We start from the raw sequence: 18,513 nt of genomic DNA, 5'->3' as shown, positions 1-18,513 counted from the left end.
AGACGAGCACGAGCATGTGGATCTTCCTGCAGCCGCTGACCACCGGCCTGTGGCTCGCCAGCCGCTGACCACGGGCAAGAGCTGCTTTGGACACGTCAAGAGACCACGTCAGCATGAGAAGCCCATGTGGAGGGACGTGGGTCTAAGTGATACGGTATAAAAGTTTATGGATCCAAAAAGCCATTTTGAAAATTGATAGACCCAACTGAAACATCATCACAAGTTAATGAATCTACGGTGCATTTAACTCTTTCTTCTTTATATTCCACACTTCAATAACAAGGATCCATGTTCGGAATGACTACAGGAAGAAACACCAGATGCTGGGAAGCAGTATCAGACAAGGACACGTTACATCAATGTACGAGCATAGAAGAGAGAAAACGTCGGCTTCATATGTCCAATTATTAACCAGCCAGATTTCATAAGAGCACAACAAATACATGTGTTTAAGCAACTGTTCCTTAGTGAAAAATGAAGGATGCCCAGGTCTGAAAGCCTTATTCATGCCCTCATGACATGATGATGGTATTCTCAATGCCTACAACAGGCCCTTACCAAACCTCAGGGCGGAGCTCACCAGTAGCCGGAGGCATCCATTTTCCAGAGTTGTACACGCTCTCACCAACCTTCCACCCTGGAACATCTTTCATGATCCTCGCTTCCTCTTCAAGATACTTCTTCCACTCTTTGACAAATCTACATGAGCGCCATGGACCTTTAAGTGTTATGTGAATGCCAGAGAAAATATAACACCGACAATAATGGCAGACAGTATTGGATAGTACCTTTCATCCTCTTCAGCTTGGAGCATCGGCAGTATAGCACTACGAGCAGCAATTTTCTCTTCTTTGAGCGCCCTGCATGCATAATTTCACCCCCCATGAAGCTAAGACCGATGAGCTAAAGGTATATATCTATTTTGCCATATAACATGTGGAAATCACATGAACTGATGATAGGTAGAATTAGCACTTAAGTCTAGTGACGCTAAAACACAAACACATAACAGATGCAAAAAATTGCACAAGTACTAGTAAACACTGTAAAGCAATAAGGCATGACAAGAAGATAAGCATTCCAGGCGAAACTTGGATAGCAGCACAATTAGTATCTGGCCATAGCATATATAAGTCTTTGTAAAAGAATCAGTTTGGTAGCTCAACAGTTAATATTAATACATAGAAAAAAAAAAAGTCCATTCTTAAGTCTGTCCATTCCTTAGGTCATAAAAAAAACATAACAGAAGGAAGCAAGAGGAGATAGGCTGGTAGCACTGGCACCTCATTGTTCCATAAGTATATCCATTAAACAAAGGATAACATCCAACTTTGGTCCCTCGACTCTTCTCTGGGTTCAAACCAGTCTCTCACATCTTCAAACCGTTCATCATAATTCATAAGCCCCTCTGCTCATATCAGTGGTTTTCCTTGGCTTAGCTAAAGTGATCCGACATGGCGTTGGTTCGCTGGCTCAGATCAGTACCTCTCTCCTCTTGAAACAGAGATATATTGTGACATAATCCAACCCATATTCCTCTGTTTTCAATTTTATGACCTTATCAATAGATGCAGTGATGCAACACACACATACAAGCCAGCTTGCAGTTTTCTGCATGGCTCATCATGCACCTTCTCACTAGATTAATTTTGCACCAACAGAATAATGGTTGTGGCTCTTGTGTTTAAGTGTTCTAGGCAGAGAAAAATGGTAATGGATGAATGAAGAGGAGGGACATAACAGATGCTTTCCTGATGCACTCTTATCTTATTGGGGAAGAAAAGATTCAGGACAGGGAGGAGACGGTGTGAGGTGAGCTCGAGGAGCATCCAACTCTCTGTCTCCACGGCTGTTAGGTGTGAAACTCTCCTGCGTGTGGTGAGCGTGAGCATCCAACTCTTTATCTCCACTGCTCCTAGGTGTGTGTGACACTGTGATGTTCGGGTCACACCATCATATGGCATCAGCCTTTGCCCGCCACTGACTGTACTGTGAAGGTTGCTGGCTCTATGCCCTGGTGCTGAACACCACCCTTCACCCCCCCCCCCCCCCCCCCCCCCACACACACACACACACACAAAAAAAAAAAAAATAACAAAAAATCCCCTGGTCGTCCTACCTGTTACTAGAACACAATGCCTGCTACAGGCGACGTGTTATGGCGGGGAATGCAACAGAGGTGGAGGCACCGCTACTGCCAAGAGCTAACGATGACTGCATGGCACGGCTTGCCTGAAGGGACACTGATGGCAACTATGAAAACATTCTAAGTTTGTAATTATACAATACTAATCAGAAGGAAGCTCCACATTTCAACCTTAAAGCCTAGCATATCTTAGTTTTCCATCCCTAAACTTTGGAACCTCACATATTCAAATTAGGATACTTTCGTACTTTTGATCAACTCAGCACTGATGGCAATGGTACAGGCCATAAACCACTATGTCTTAGGGTCAGAATAATTTTAGACCAGGGATCTAACATAGAAGGTGTCACAATTTTCAACTTTAAGGATAAAACTGATCCCAGAGTTTCAAAGATACAATAGGGCTTCAATATGTCAATTATCAATACTGAAACCATCATTCTAATTCCGCAATTCACCTCTACTGCCATAAAAATGATTTTAGCACAAGAGTAGATAATATCCAAGACAGTCCCGATACAGTTGAGTAACCAACTAAAACATAGTTGCAAATATAGAAGTCCATTGCGTATCTCTGGCTCTGTGATTCATCACCTAAGATAGGCAGCATCGCCAACCATTTTTCTTCTGTTAAATATGCATAAGATGTCCCATCTCTTAGCTAGTAGGCAGACAGTTAAATTAAGGCCTTGTTTAGATGTCCATATCAACCTCAATCCATGTGTATTGGAGCGGGTTGGTGTGGAATTAAAACTAAATTCCACATCAACCCACCTCAATACACATGGACTGAGGTTGATACATGGGCATCAGAACAAGCCCTAAAGGATCTGGTTCCATTGAAATTAGGCAACTATTCCTACTTTGTATGGGTTAATGTTACATAACTTACAGACTAACTCTATAACATATCAATTGGGACGTGATACGTGCATTTGCGTACAGATCATCGTTAACCCATTTCCGAGCTTATAACATACTACCACCAATTTGAAGCAATCTGCCTCTGCCATAAATGAGATGCACAACGTAATAGACAGGCAACTGAATGAGCTGACTGGGTGCGCACTTACCGGCGGACCTTGTTCCCCTGGCCGACCTGGTACATGCCATACGCGAAGGCGCCGAAGGTGGTGAGGAAGATGGCGGTGGCGCTGGGCCCCGAGGTGGGGATCCGGCGCGCGTAGCGCACGGGCGCGAAACCGCCCGGCGGCGGCCCGTCCTGCACCACCGGCATCTCCTTGATGCTGGCCATCCCCGGCTTGTTCCGCACCAGGGACTCCGTCATCTTCGCTCCTCGATCCGGACGCCGGACCGCCCCCTTGCAGATCTAAGAGGTCCCCGCGGTGATCAAACGAGCGCTGCTGTCGCTAGGGTTAGTGGAGGGTGGGAGACGACGATTGCGTTGTGAATTGGGGTCACTTTTGGCTTTTACATGTATGTTATTTGAAAAGTTTGTAATTATACATAAGTTATTAAAAAATAACCGTATATGAGTATTATTATCCTAAACTTTTTTTTTTTTGCTCTTCAAAAAAAATCCGTTGGTGTTCTATTTATTTTTTTAATAACTCGTGTGTAATTATAATTTTTTTGGAAAAAGTCTACTCCACCCCCCAACTATGGAGGTGATCTACATAACCCCTCAACTATGAAACGGTCTGATTTACCCCCCGAACTTTCCAAAACCGTCTATTTTACCCCAGGCGGTTTTCAGCGGCGGTTTTGCTACCGTAACAGGGTTTTGCTACAGTACGTCAGGTTTGCTACATCGGCGGGGTTTTGTCTTTTTTCCCTTACTTTCGCCTAGGGTAATATAGACGGTTTTGAAAAGTTTAGAGAGCAAATCAGACCGTTTCATAGTTAAAGGGTTATGTAGACCATCCCCATAGTGGGGGGGTGGAGTAGACTTTTTGCTAAACTTTTTAATGCAAACACGTAAAAGCCTCAAATCACGAATCCTCTACCTCGGTGAGAGAGTGACTCGTCAATTCAGAGGTCTCCAGGGTCTATTTTACAAGTGTGGATTTTTTTAGGTGAAACAAGGAGTGGAGTTGGGCCTAATTTTTAGGCCCAGTAGAAGTTGATCGTGAATGGGCTCATGTGCTTAGTGGACTCTAGGATCCAATCATCGGCGTCCTCTCTCATTTCTTTCTCTTCTATTCCCCTCAAAAAAAAAAATCTTTCTCTTATATTCTGTCCCTATAAAATTTTGAGTTACTAAAAAAAAATCCCATATTAGTTAATAAAGTTTGAGTTCATAAAAAAGTCCTTTCTCTCTCTGTCCCTATTAATTTTTGAGCCAGCAAGTGTTATTAAAATTGGCCTCCAGAAAACTTTATTAAATTCGTATAAGCGTACATACTATTAAAATCTGCAACAGCTCCACGTTCATTTTCGTGCATCTATCATTGGGCCGGCCATTGAGTTGGCACGTTGCGTGTTTGTGCTAGGTCGGGCGTCGCAGCGCGAGCTTCGTTCCCAAACGAACTGAGCATGACCTTCGCGCGATGGCTCGTCGACTAGGACACGGCGCTTGTATGATTATTTTCACAAAATGCTGAACGCCTGGACGGCTGAACCAGACGACGACCGTGCTACCGGTCCGGATCGTTGGTGACGTGCGACCGAGAGATGCGCCTGCGGCAGCCGCGACGGCTGTCGGTGAGGGCCGGACCGCGCCGCCGCCATGTCCTTACACTACACCTTACCCGTCCTGAAACTGAAACCGGAGCGTGCACTCTGCTTGGAAGCACCGCGTGCTGCGTCGCGTGACCCGAGCGCGCGTGCGCGTGCCGTGGGCGAGCCGAGACGGAGGCGCTCGCGCGACCCGCCGGGATGGTGGGCTACTGGAACACGGACCCGGCGATCCTCCGCCCCGGTCGGTGCTCGCGGTAGGTAACTAAGACGACGAGAAATCTGCCGTGCCGCGGACAGGTTGTTCAGCACTGCCCGCTACACGTCCGCGTGCCTCGCCCTGACGCGCGGCACACGGCCGCGATCTCGGCGGTGCTGACGCTCGCGTGCCGGGGCACCAGCTCCTCGTTGCAAGCGTGCAAGTGCAACCAAGAACCACACGCCGGCCTACTCAGCATCTCTTCTCGCGTGGTCGTGGTCTCGTGGAGACAGCAGTCGGCGGCAGCTGCAACCGAAGCCAGGTGGAGGGCCACAGGAAACCTGCCAAGATAAGCGCACGCCCTACCTGCTGTAACTGCAAATCGTGTACAGAGGGCAAGCGTCAGCCGTCAGATTCTTTGAGCAGATGGGCATGTGAGCACCGACCGAGATCGAACAAGCAGGAGGAACATTGGCATCGAATCTCTGAAAGGTAAGCTGTAAATAATATTTTGAAAATCCAAGTCCTCTTAAATCCCTGCACGATGGCACGCAAGAAACAGCAATGAGAGCTCGGATCTTGAGCCGAGAGCGACACTGACAGCATGTGCCACACACACTGACACACATGACTTTTGCCGGTGCTCACGGCATGGCTTCATGAGGAGCACCCTGCTGCGCCTGCTTTTGGTGGGCTAGCCATCGATTAGATACTTGCACTGCATTCTGACTCGATGCTTGCACTGCATTCTGAGTTTGATGACTGTCCTTGGTGGTTACTGGTTAGGAATTAATTAAAAAAAAAAGAAAAAGACAAAACTCTCACTCAAGCATGGAGTAAAGAATCGGACAAAATATAGTAACACAAGACAGTGTCCCAATTTCTAAAGACAGAGCAGCTGGAATCCTGTGTCTTTACCCAATCTTGACAATCCAGTACTAGCGCGATGTCACTTCAATTGGGTGGAAACAGTCAAACAGAGAGAAATTGTCTCACCGACTTCAGTTAAGAGATCTTTTCTTTTTCTCAACTCTGTAACTTGTCTGTGAGTACACGGATCAACAAACACTCCTACTTTAGGTCTTTAGCATGCTGAGAAACTGTTTCTGATCAACAAAAACTACTACTTTAGCATGCTGAGAAACTGTTTGGATCAGGACTAGTTATTAGTTCAGTAGTTGTTCAACCTGTTCGCTTGTTCAGCCAGACTAATTCAACCAGTCAACAGTGTTTTCTCTCATAACAAACCAGCACCAGCTAGCCCAAACCAACCCAGAAACTAACCAGAGAACACGCTGGTTATTAAAATTAGTTGATAGATGACTAAAAATTAGATGATTAAAGTTTAGTTCTGTGATGTTTGGATACATATACACTAATCGAGTATTAGTCCATTTTGGCTTCTCTTTATCAAAACTTTAGTCTTGTTATCAAACAGGCCCTGAGCCTTATCGGATAACCATGTTAAGAAGACAAAAAAAAAACATCCCCTGTTGTCATATAGCACCTCAGTCAGATGTTCCTGCAAGTGGCGATCACGGATAAAGCAGCGGTGCGCACGTTCCTGCGCCAAGAATTTCCACAAAAGAAGGCACTCGGCCACGATAAAAGAAGAAAATAAAAAAGCAGCGGCGCATAGACAACTCCAGTCCCGGAACCGAGTCAGTCAAGCAAAGAAACAATAAAAACTCTTGGCTGGACAACGATGCCACCACATCCACATGGGGATCTCTCGATCTGATCTCCCATGAGAGGAAATTCCTGCAAGTTGCAGCGAGCAAGCGATCTGCAATCCTACTGGCCAACGGCAACGGCCATCATCACTTTTGCACTGGGTCGTGGCCTCGTGGGTGGAAGAAAAATCAGCTGGCGGCACCTGGCAAGCATGCATATGCTTCGTTCGCCCGCAGGATACGCTACTGTCCGCCGAAGCAAAAAAAAAAAAAAAAAAAAAAAAAAAAAAAAAAAAAAAAAAAGCGGCGGGGACGTAGGATGGGAGGCTGGAGCTGGTCTCGTCCAAGTTGCAACGTCGCGAACAGCGGAAACAGGTCCGGGCATCCTATCCGGGAAGTATCCCCTCATCCGCCGGCCGCCGCATTCCTGTACGGCTGTACCACACGCTGCCCAGGCAGCGGCCCTGCCATCGAATCTTTGGCGTTATCCGTCTAGCTAGCGCCGGCCTAATCAGGTCCATGGAGTTGATTCGAGGCACTGGTGGTAGCCCTGTGCCTGTATAATGATCCTATCATGAGCGTGATGCGTACTGCTCGGCTGCGCAGCATCAGGCATTCATCAGGCCCCTTCATTGTGGCCTGCCTGTGTCCAGCCGTTCTGTACGGTGCGAAAGGGAAACTGTTCCAGAGCTGCGAAAACACAAGGGTTTGCACGGTAGACACGCTGACGCAGCACGGTTGGGGTTGTTTGGAAGGACGTTTTTTTTAACCTCACCGCGTCACCGACGCCTAGCTAGGAAGTTCAATCTTGCCGATCTTGACAGGATGAGGTCCGAATTGACACGCACCCTACCCTCCAGAAAAACGAATTTCCAAAATGAATCCTCGTCCTCTTGCGCTCGTCCAGACGAAATCTACACGCGACCTACCGGGGATATGTGTTCATCACTTCATCTGTATCAAAATCAGTGGCACCACCGACACATAACCGAATCGATGTTTCTCCTCTCATTGTGATTAAAATTAAAATCAATTTAGACAAAGCTACGCTTAAATTGGCCAGTGACCACAGCTCACAAAAACACTAAAGTTACGAATTAAGGTGGTGTTTAAATCCGGAAATAAATTGTGTGAGCGCTGGGCGCACCCCACCGTCTGTGCGCCCCTCCACTCGATGCTGGACATGTGGCAGAGGAAGGGATCAAACGCTCCTAGAATTTTTAGGATCAGAGCCAGAGCAACTTACCGCTACCAGTGCTGAGACATACGTGGAGATTTTTTATAACCAAGTCAAGCTGCTCGATGTTTGATTGTTTTCAGTGCCACGTGTCCAGCACTGAGTGGAGGGGCGCACAGGCGCTGGGGTGCGCCCATCGCTCACACAATTAATTTCCTTAAATTCAGGGGCTAAACTTTAGGGGTGTCATATCCGGGTATTCGGATAGTAATAATAAAACAAATTACAGAAGTCCTCGGTAATCCGCGAGACGAATTTATTAAGCCTAATTAAGCCATCACTAGCATATGTTACCGTAGCTTTACTGTGGCACAACATTGTCGAATCATGGACTAATTAGGCTTAAAAAATTCGTCTCGCAAATTAGTCGCAATTTATGTAATTAGTTATTTTTAGTCTATATTTAATACTCCATGCATGTGTCTAAATATCCGATGTGACATTGACTAAACTTTAGGGGGAAAAACTAAACAAGACCTAAATTGTAGTATGAAATGATCAAATTGAGCACCAGCCGAGGGATGATGATCCAGCTGAGCTGGCAAAAATCGCCAAGCGTTGAATATTTATGAAGAATCGGGATGAATGATTGCTTGGAGCGACTTATATCCCTCAAGCAGCAACTTGTTATCCATCAAGCAGGGAACAGTGCGCCTGTACTTCTGCAATGGTGTAGTATAGTACTAGTGCTCCACAAGTTATTTGGAACCCCAATCGATTGGCGCGTTTGCATGATTCAATGCGAAATATTTTGCCTCCCTGGCCCCAATAAGTTGGGCCTTATCCGATGCTAATCCTAATCGCACCCGCACGCATCCCTGGCGATGCGATCGGCGCTCCGCGTCGGCGTCCTGCTGGTGTTGGGTGGGTCGCGGGCTGCCCTCACCAAGCTACGCGGTGCGGTCGGCGATCCTGTCAGCTGGGCTCGCCGGGGTGTATGCCATTGCCACCATGCGCTGCGCTGGGATGCCGCCTGCCGGCGACACGTAAGGAACGCGGCGGGAACACGACGGCGTGCACGATTGATTGACCGCGCGAAGCTGAGCGTGGTCCCACGTGGCGCTCCGACCTTGCCATGCTCAGTATATCCACAAAATTATCCAGACGAAGCCAAATCGGGAGTAGTCAACGGACTAGCGTGTAGCGCGTGTACTCCCTCCTCAGTTCTAGATGTTAGTCGTCATGGTTTACGTATCGATAACTTTGACTTAATTTATAGAAAATACGTATAATATTTCTATATTAAAATAAAATTATTAAAAAAACTAAATTTAAATATCTATCCAATGATACTAATTATGTATCATAAATATTAATATTTTTAATATATATTTAGTTAAAGTTGTTTATCGGGAAACGAAAATGACATACTCTTAGTGATGGAGGGAGTACTTCTGTACGCAAGCAGTACGCATGGTCATATGACCGGTGCTCTGGTGCATTTTGAAGTTTTCGGCACTTGGATAGGCGATTAGGTGGATAGGTAGTCGTGCTTAGGTGATCGTTAAACGGTCCATGCAACATATCGGCCAGATATCTGTCGTGATAACGTGAAACTCATCTAGAAGCAATTTTTACTTCCACGATGCAAACACCAACTAGAAGCACGGGTTAAAGAAAGTAGCTTGAATTGTTAGCCTCAATGAAAGGTTGACCGTTTGACTCAGACGTGTTTACTTTTGTTTTCCTAAGACTGTGTTTAGTTCGTGAATTTTGAGAATTTGGCTACTGTAGCACTTTCATTTTTATTTGGCAATTATTGTTCAATCATGGACTAATTAGGTTTAAAACGTTCATCTCGCAATTTCCAACCAAACTGTGCAATTAATTTTTTTCGTCTACATTTAATGCTTCATGCACGTATCGCAAGATTCGATATGATAGCTACTGTAGCAATTTTTGGGAACTAAACAAACACTAAATCTACTTCTCTTCATTTTGACTGTTCATTTATGGCTCGGAGTATTCATCGCTTCTGACGATACTCCATACCAAATCATGGTTAGTATTGAATGTTTTTTTATGACAGCTACAAAGTGTCACATATGAAACTCTAGAAGGAATACAAATATTAATTGTCTACGTCTAGACATGTCATTTATTCAGAATTATTCCTCGTTATGTTAAAAATTTCTAGTTTTTTTCTTGATCAAGCAAAATTCATGTTATTCTATTATAAATATAAACACATACCCACACACCAATTCTACAACATGTACATAACCACTGTCAACGAGTCTACCAAACTCAAAATAAACCACCTCACCTGCTTTAACATTTCAGCAAATAGAAATTATAGACAGCAAAGCAAAACCATCTGTAAGCAACCCATGGGGCCACAGCACACAGGTGACTCAGTTATTCCGGCCGGCAGAACCGCGCCAAATACAGGGAGGCCCCCTTGTCCTAAGAAAGCAACAGGAGGAAATTAAAATCTTGAGGAAATGGCCGGAAAACCCCACCCCACCTCGCTCCATAGAATATACGACGCCGTCCGAGCAAAGCGAGCGGCCGCAGCGCACAAACCAGCCCGCCCGCCGCCTCAAAACCTCAGACACAAGCTGCATCTTTCCATCACCATTTCCCCTTCCCCATCAGTCTCGCCGGCATTTCCCCTAGCCTGCTGCTGCTTCCCCCAAACCCAAGCCTTCGATTCGGCCGCCCGCCCGGGCTCTCGAGCCAGCCTTCCGCGCCGTCGTGGTTGCCTTGCTTGCCGCAGCTAGCCATGGATGAGGTCCCTGCCACCGCCGCCGTCCTCAACTTCCGACCCGGTTCCTCTCCACCACGCGTCTCCGCCGTCGCGCGCCGTGCCGCAGAGTGCTCCCCCGACACTGGTAAGGCCTCCTCGTGGTCGGTAAATGGAACACCCACCCCGGCACCCCCCTTGCCGTGGCGGTTGATGGTTGCTCGGTTGTTTGTACGCTCGCTGACTGCCGCTGCTAATTTCTGTTTCCCTCTCCGGTTTTTTATTCGATTTGGTTTGCTCTGCTCTGGATGCAGGCGGTGTAGACGAGGCGACTGGACTTCCGTATTTCGGGAACACAACCGTGGTTTCGGCGGAGTTGACGGGGTCAAGTTCGGTCGGTCCCGATATGCAGGCTGTGGCTTGCGATACATCGGGAGGCCTTGCCGGCGGTGACGCTGGAGGCGTGGAGGATGTGTGCTTAGAGAATGCTGCGGAGCTCGAATCGGTGGAACCAGGTGTTTTGGACGTGAGATTAGGAGCTCCAGTGGAGGGACGCCATGACCGGACGATGGATAGTACGGGATTGGGCTCTGATGAAGCTGGTGAGACCAATGGGATTTCACTGGTTGAGGTGTCCCAGTCAGGTGCCACTTCAAGCTTAGATGCCACTGGGTCGATTGGTGGCTACTACTCCCTCGTGGAGGGGTCTCTGCCAGAGGCGAGTGGTGCCCAAGGATGTGAACCTGAGGTCCATGAAGTACCAACAGGGACCCCTACTACTGTGAGGTCCCCGAATGAGGATGGAGGCTCTGGATTTGGAATTGAGCCGAATGATGATGTGGATGGTAGAAACGGCCTTGCCGGAGGGGAATTGGCACTGTCTACTGATGGCGATGATGCCGAGGACATCACAGAGATAGCTGGAATCTTGTGTGGCGAAAGAGTGGAGGGGATGGAAACGAATTCAGGACAACATGAGGCCTTGAATGGTTCCACCGTGCCTTCTGAGGAAGGAGTGGACAGGATGGAGACGAGTTTGGATGACTCTGAGGCTTCCGATGGCTCAACCACACAGGATTCTGATACCGACGTCGAGACAGAGTCTAGTGTTTCTAGTATAGAGGAACAAGAAGCAGGATACGGAGCCCACATCCCTCAACCGGTATGTTTTTTGTGCCAACTCCTGTAGGAACTAGGTACTGCTTATCAGTGTTGCTATATTTCATATCAATTTGTGATGCTTTCCCTTTCTGTTAGTAGTTCATCAAAAGTGTTCATTGTAACTTTCCCAAGCTCCTGACCTGCAATCCATAAGAACTAGCTGTAGAGTCAATCTACGCCGCCGGGGGGGGGGGGGGGGGGGGGGGGGGGGGGGGTTTGTAAAATTCTTCTCTCAAGATATAACTTATTGTCGTTATATTGTTTTCCTTAATGCATTTTAAACTTTTTATGAGTTATCATCCTAGAATATTTTCTGTGACAAGAAGCAATTTTTTTGGGAGGATCTGTTTTGATCCAGTATTCTGCTCATCTATAGATGTTCTGGGTCACTTCTAGTCAATAACTGACTTATCCCTTTTTTTATATGCCTGTGTATATCCTAGAAAGGGACCACTTTTATACTCACTTTCTTAGTTTCTTGAGAGCTGGGACCACACTTATAGTGAAGGAAACTATGTTCAACTAACAGAAGTGACATCCGAGTAACTTGGATGCACCAATTCCAATCATCTTTATATGTACAAATTTTGGTGGCACGTGCTTATTTCAAATCAGGCTACCTTTCTGAAAAACTTTAGGTGCTTCTTAAACATGGCTTGTGCTGTTATATTAATATACTTGTTGGATATGGTGTGAATTTCTGAGGGTTACTGGATGATGTGTATGTCTGTTTTTCCCCTTGCAGGATCAAGCAATCTGCAAGGTGGCCATAGAAAACAACATGGCAGGAGTGAAGAGCTCTGATAGGTATTACTTTGCTTTATTTCGTTAAGTACTCTAACAACATAAGCTGTCCACTTACAGCTTTGATCTGTTTGGGGACATTTCTAGTGACATATTCAATTAAGGCCTATGTGTACTGTACTTTCTGTTAAGATTTTTATGGGCTCATCATTTTGACACTTTTCCTGGTAGATTTTTAAGATCTAAATATATCATTTTAATGTTGAATTCATCACAGGATGACTTCAGTGTCCGAATCAACACTTGTGCTGGCTTCAGGTGCATCAATGTTACCACATCCTTCGAAGGTACCGTACCAAGGGCTAAATTAATGGGGATGATTTTTGGATCCAATTTACATATGCTTTGTTATTTATTCCGAACAACAAAAGATATTAGGTTGCCATTCTGATATTGCAGTCACTGTTTCTAAACATTAACTGGAAACTATATATGGCTTTCTCTCGCTCCTTGCTCACTTATTTCTACTTGAATATTTGTCTCGAATATTTTTTACATCCGTACCTGTTATTTTTTTCCAGGTACTGACAGGTGGTGAAGATGCATATTTTATAGCTTGTGATGGCTGGTTTGGTGTAGCAGATGGAGTTGGTCAGTGGTCCTTTGAAGGTAAACAATATCTTCTCCACTGCAGCTCTGTGTTCTAATCTTGTGGATGCTGTGAACTGCAGCTAGCAGTCCATCCATAGCATGTTAATTTACACTCCATATCTTGTTTCTTAAGTTTTACTGTACTTGCTTTTGAGAAATGCTTCTTTGCTGACATTCATTACCATTCTCAGATGCTTTACAATCACGCAAATATATTCCATGTCCGAGTATGATACATTGATATAGCCTATTTGCATGTTACAACTATAAGACCTTTTGGAATCGCTCCTAATAGTACGCAGAGTATTTGCTTGAAAATTAGAATTTAAGATTTGGGAAACTCAAACATCACGCAATAAGTGCAGGACAATGCGCTTGCAATAGACTTGCTTGGTTGCAAACACTGGAGCATGGATGAAATGTTCAAAATTCAAGCGTGGACTGGAAGTTCATTTTTGTGTGGGATGGCATGATCAAAGCTGTTTGTTTTTTCAGAAAATGAAAAGTTCCGTCCTCTGCCACCGCACACAGCCAAATTCATACAAAATTTTCAGCTCAACTACTGACCACAAAAAGGAAAAAGAGGGCACAAACAAAAGGAAATAATCATGAGCAAAGTCTATTATTAGATGATTAGATCTCCATCCATTCTTGGTGAAAATATCAAGAGCGATGACCCCAAAGCTCTGCCGACATGATCAAAGCTGCTAAGGACGAGGTACTGACTATAAGCCTGAACGACGATAGTTACATCCTTTCTGTTCCTATTCCTACCAGGAACACCAGAAAAAAGTGACACGTCTACTGTAGTATTCTAAGATGCCAAATTGACAAATCTATAGCAGTTGGCTGTTGAATTTGTTATTTGGTTGATAGTTAACCACGAAGTAGCCATCCTATCTGCAGGTAGCTAAAGCCGAATGTGGATTAGGTCAGTGACTCAATAGGTTTTGCTAGAGAACAATGTCTTACCAGTTGCCACACAAATAGGACAAAATCATGAGAGGTAATTTTTTTTTTTTGCGAAGAAGAGAGAGACTTTTATTATTACTCAGCAACAAAGTTACAATCCTGAGCAATAATATGCTCCACACAGACTGGAGAACTAAAGCGCCAAACAGCTGAATGCCTTGTTCTCTTCGTTAGCTGTGTGAGCTCGTGAGCTGCTCTATACACTCATCGTATGGATAACTTTCCACTCCGGTAGCCGCCTACCTTCCTGCACCGTCTCATCTACAATGAACTTTGGCACTGACCGCAGTCCTTGCCGTGTAGCTAGTAGCTCAATCACGGAGCTGCAATCTGATGCGAGGATCACTTTTTGCTGACACCACTGAGCCGCTAGGGCTAAGCCCTCTCTGCACGCTAAGGCTTCAACTTCCTCAGCATTGCCCTCGTGAGAGGTAAACATGGCAATAGTACCAACATAATTGCGATAAACCTGCCATGACCCGGTGTATCAAATGTACCTGTTCTCCAAGGAAAAAAGGAGATGAAATTCTGTAGTCACATTGGAAACTAAAACTAAAAGAATTTGAGATGCCTAGCCTTGAATGCAATTTGACGTGGCATTAATTAAAAAAAATTGCACGCAAGCACTGGCATACATCTGTGAATATTTTGTAAAGACACCTACAGCTGCTCTATCTCAGATACGTACTCGACACATTCCAATGTACCACTTGGTCGGTAGGGTTCATGTGTGCTGTTGGAGCCTCTGAGGAAATCCATGTTCATTTCTGAGCAAATTTGTTTTTTCATTTCAGAATGTAAACATTTATAATGTTGATGGAATTGTTATCTCAGGGATCAATGCCGGGCTTTATGCAAGAGAACTGATGGATGGTTGCAAAAAGATTGTAACAGAGACCCAAGGAGCTGCAGGGATGAGAACTGAGGATGTTCTTGCCAAGGCTGCAGATGAAGCACGGTGCCCTGGTTCTTCCACTGTTTTAGTTGCTCACTTTGATGGCCAGGTATGTTCGTTGGTTATGACTTGGCCTCCTTTTTTTCACATGTACTGATGGTTGATTCTATATATATTATCCTCCCAGACTTAGATATATTTATGCTTATGAGCTCGTTGCTATTGCAGGTCCTTCATGCATCAAATATTGGAGATTCTGGATTCCTTGTGATAAGGAATGGAGAGGTCCATAAAAAATCAAAACCGATGACTTATGGTTTCAATTTCCCATTGCAAATTGAAAAGGGTGATGACCCTTTAAAAATCGTACAGGTGCCATACCACAATCTGCTGCTATTGATTTCCTCTTGCAAGCTTTATCAGAGTTTTTTTTTTTTTTACTTAATTCTTCTTAACTTGCAGAAATACACCATTGATCTACAAGAAGGTGATGTCATTGTAACAGCATCAGATGGTCTTTTCGACAACGTCTATGAGGAAGAAGTAGCAGGCATTGTCTCCAAATCATTAGAAGCTGATATCAAGCCCACGGTCAGTATGGAATGCCAAATGAACTTCTCATCGTGTTACAGAAATGAACCTAATAAACTACTCCCACAGTCCACAAATACCGATGAGAAAAGATTTATCTCTTGACCATGCCCACTTTACGTTAAAATTGCAGGAAATTGCTGATTTACTGGTTGCTAGAGCAAAGGAAGTGGGGCGGTGTGGGTTTGGAAGGAGCCCGTTTTCAGACTCTGCTCTGGCGGCTGGGTACCTGGGTTACTCCGGGGGCAAGCTGGATGATGTAACTGTTGTTGTATCTATTGTTCGGAAATCCGAGGTTTAAACTATAAACAAACTCTCAAAGTTGAGCGCAGCTCAAGTTTTTGTTACAGCTGCACTCGCTGACAAATGCCCATGAACATATTGTGCGTCATGAGCACACAGCACAATACTGGGCTACGCTCAGCCAAACGTGTGTACACTAATACATATACATACCATAAGGTTGCATGAGTATCTCTTTGAGCACGGCCGCAGCAAGTTGCGAGCCCTTCAATGAACTTTGTGATGTACTCAGCGGCAGCGCCGCAGCGGTAACCTATTCGTGACTTGTAGCATTATTGATTTATTGTGCGAGGCAATGAAATCCATGAACAATGCATGCAGGTTCAGAAGCAGTGCAAAACGAAACTGAAATGCTCACAAGATACATCTCGGTACAGGGTTGTTACATGCTCCTTTTTATCTGTGGTCAGACTGGGGTGAGGTAAGGTGGAGCGCATGAACTTGGAACATGACAGGTGACGTGAGCCCAGCTCACAAGAGTCGGTACACGAACAGAGTCGCGGCAGCAGTTGCTGCAGCGAGGAAGGTCCGCGGTGATGCCGAGAGGCCGGCAGCGCCAGAACGCGCTGGGGTGGTCTGGCTCCCGGTTGCTGCCGCTGCCGGTGATCCCGAAGGAGTTGACGACGACGGCGACTGCCCGAAGAATGGGGCCCCGGACGAGGGAGCAGGAACTGAAACAACGTGAAAGCTTGTCACTCGTCTGAACTCTGAAAAGCAACGACACAGCTCTTGGAAATTTTCTACTCCTGTTTAGATGCCCATGAAATAAATCTCCTCTTAAGTTGCAGAAAGAGACACTCAATTTACTCCGGTAAATACTAGTCGGCAGTCGCTTAGCACTGGGATTTTCGGTAGGTTTTATTTATATGCTCGGGAGCATAGGCCACAAAGCCCACAAGAAACAAACAAACGTACCAGGAGACGCGGTGGGCACACCAGGAACAGAAACTGCATTGGCAACAAGAACGAGATCACCCATCAGTCAAATGATTGCTCCACGATAACAAAGGCAAGAAAGAGACGGAACCGAACGCACCGTGGCACTTGCTGAAGGGCGGCGTCTTGACCTTGCAGGCGGCGGGCAGCTGCAGGGCCTTGGTCATGTTGAGCGAGATGCCCAAGTTCTGGCCGTTCTGGAAGACCTGGCAGAGGCAGGCCACCTCCTTGTGCACCACGTCCTTGAGCCCCGAGCAGCAGGTCGGGTCGGGCGTCGCCACCGTGCTCCCCTCGTCCACGTAGCTCAGGCACCCCGCCAGGCCCACCAGCGCGTCCGTGCAGTCCGCGGACGGCGCCGGCGCCGGCGCGGCGGCCGTGGCGCCGCCGTCGACGCGCACGGCGGCGGCTAGTAGTAGCGCTGCGAGCGCGAGGATCAGCACGCACGACGACCGTTTTGCCATGGCCGTCGTCGGCATTCCTGGTGCTGTCGCGTTGGTCGGGTTCAGTGGCAGCTAGCGGCGCGACCACTGGTGCCTTGTACGTGCTGCTACTTAACTTGTATATGCACCGGCAGCAGGCGGGGTTTTGCTGGCCCGGTTCGCGGAATGTGGCGAGACCGCGCGAGAATGATGAAGGGGTCGACGGGAGCTAGCGCGCGTTTATGTGGAGATGGACATGGACTGCCACGGCCACCGCCTCTCGGCAGTCAGCACAGCACACGACTCTAGTGGGGCGTTCGGTTGGTGTCTCGCTGACAGATAACAATAGATGGGGGGCAGTGGGGTACTGGTAGTGGCACACCACTTGGCGCTCGCTTGCATGCGCACGGCGTTCTGGACGCAGGATCTAGCTAGTGGCTGCTGTGATCGATGTCTGCAGCCCATGCCAATGCTACATTACAGATATAGATGGAACTGGCCATTACACAAAGTGGAGGGGGGCGGCTGCGGCGGTGCGCCTGGAATGATGAGGTGTGCGTTGCGGTCCGGGGCTGTGGCTTTGGGCTAGCTAACAGAGAAGACTGAGAGTTTTTCCGCTTTCAAAAAGGAACATGATTCGCACGCGATTATGGCAGCAGCTCTACCTCTCTTCCCTACAGCTACAGGCCTACGCTACGCCCACCAATTCCCTTTTCATTCTCCTATATTCTGCCAGTGTGTGGCTGCAAGGGGCGTCGTAATCGCCATGCAGCAGTAGACTAGCTAGTAGAGTCCAGGACTTTCGTCAGGAGAACATATGCTGACTGAAACAAGCGCGATCCATCATCTTCTGCTGGAGAAAAGATAGGAGAATAGAACTAGACAGCTAGTTGAGCGAGCGAAGCAGAGGAAACCGGGCGATGACAAAGGTGGGCTAGCTTTTTGGGAAGATTAGTGGTGGGTGGCATGAAACGGGAGGAGAAAAGAGAGCGCGCACGGCGGCACGGGCAATGGCATATCCACCACGACACGAACCATGGCCCGTGGTGGCTGGGAGTCCTGGGACCAAAAAGCACGGCCACGTCAAACCAACACAAGGTGGCGCACGCCGGCTCCCTTGTCGCTTTTTCGAGTGAGCGCGCGTCTGAAGTCTGAACCCAACGACCGACCAGATGACTGCTGACGCCGACGCGTCGAGTTGCTCACGTCACCATCCACGATCAAGCAAAAACAACGCGTCACCAAGTCAAGTACACTCCGGAG

General features: G+C 46.8%; 3 protein-coding genes across 3 annotated transcripts; 1 reads left to right on the top strand and 2 right to left on the bottom strand.

Annotated features, from left to right (window-relative positions):
* Positions 1-238: 238 nt before the first annotated feature.
* LOC136551202 (NADH dehydrogenase [ubiquinone] 1 alpha subcomplex subunit 13-B-like) lies at positions 239-3,569 on the bottom strand. The gene is made up of 3 exons (XM_066542782.1): positions 3,220-3,569; positions 789-860; positions 239-699 (listed from the first exon to the last, which is right to left on the bottom strand). The coding sequence occupies exons 1-3, from the start codon at positions 3,432-3,434 to the stop codon at positions 555-557; spliced, it is 432 nt and encodes a 143-aa protein (XP_066398879.1). The 5' UTR covers positions 3,435-3,569; the 3' UTR covers positions 239-554.
* A 6,770-nt stretch (positions 3,570-10,339) lies between these two features.
* Positions 10,340-16,060, top strand: LOC136551139 (probable protein phosphatase 2C BIPP2C1). The gene is made up of 9 exons (XM_066542727.1): positions 10,340-10,726; positions 10,893-11,740; positions 12,485-12,546; positions 12,761-12,830; positions 13,065-13,152; positions 14,941-15,110; positions 15,230-15,373; positions 15,464-15,592; positions 15,726-16,060. The coding sequence occupies exons 1-9, from the start codon at positions 10,618-10,620 to the stop codon at positions 15,891-15,893; spliced, it is 1,788 nt and encodes a 595-aa protein (XP_066398824.1). The 5' UTR covers positions 10,340-10,617; the 3' UTR covers positions 15,894-16,060.
* A 161-nt stretch (positions 16,061-16,221) lies between these two features.
* Positions 16,222-17,808, bottom strand: LOC136551187 (non-specific lipid transfer protein GPI-anchored 11-like). Its single transcript, XM_066542761.1, has 3 exons — positions 16,932-17,808; positions 16,811-16,843; positions 16,222-16,566 (listed from the first exon to the last, which is right to left on the bottom strand). The coding sequence occupies exons 1-3, from the start codon at positions 17,305-17,307 to the stop codon at positions 16,367-16,369; spliced, it is 609 nt and encodes a 202-aa protein (XP_066398858.1). The 5' UTR covers positions 17,308-17,808; the 3' UTR covers positions 16,222-16,366.
* Positions 17,809-18,513: the final 705 nt, after the last annotated feature.

Source organism: Miscanthus floridulus, chromosome 1 (assembly GCF_019320115.1).
Source record: "Miscanthus floridulus cultivar M001 chromosome 1, ASM1932011v1, whole genome shotgun sequence".
Taxonomy (NCBI): domain Eukaryota; kingdom Viridiplantae; phylum Streptophyta; class Magnoliopsida; order Poales; family Poaceae; genus Miscanthus; species Miscanthus floridulus.
This window is presented reverse-complemented; position numbering and strand designations above follow the sequence as displayed.

Bases quoted from the DNA above. Each gene is read 5' to 3' on its own strand.
- LOC136551187 (XM_066542761.1), bottom strand. From the start codon at position 17,307: ATGCCGACGACGGCCATGGCAAAACGGTCGTCGTGCGTGCTGATCCTC. The intron at 16,844-16,931 runs GTGCGTTCGGTT...TTGCCAATGCAG, and splicing joins GCCCTTCAGCAAGTGCCACG to TTTCTGTTCCTGGTGTGCCC. The intron at 16,567-16,810 runs GTACGTTTGTTT...ACGTTGTTTCAG, and splicing joins TGTGCCCACCGCGTCTCCTG to TTCCTGCTCCCTCGTCCGGG.
- LOC136551202 (XM_066542782.1), bottom strand. From the start codon at position 3,434: ATGACGGAGTCCCTGGTGCGGAACAAGCCGGGGATGGCCAGCATCAAG. The intron at 861-3,219 runs GTAAGTGCGCAC...TTATGCATGCAG, and splicing joins CAGGGGAACAAGGTCCGCCG to GGCGCTCAAAGAAGAGAAAA. The intron at 700-788 runs GTACTATCCAAT...GCGCTCATGTAG, and splicing joins CAAGCTGAAGAGGATGAAAG to ATTTGTCAAAGAGTGGAAGA.
- LOC136551139 (XM_066542727.1), top strand. From the start codon at position 10,618: ATGGATGAGGTCCCTGCCACCGCCGCCGTCCTCAACTTCCGACCCGGT. The intron at 12,831-13,064 runs GTACCGTACCAA...ATTTTTTTCCAG, and splicing joins TGTTACCACATCCTTCGAAG to GTACTGACAGGTGGTGAAGA. The intron at 15,111-15,229 runs GTATGTTCGTTG...TTGCTATTGCAG, and splicing joins TTGCTCACTTTGATGGCCAG to GTCCTTCATGCATCAAATAT.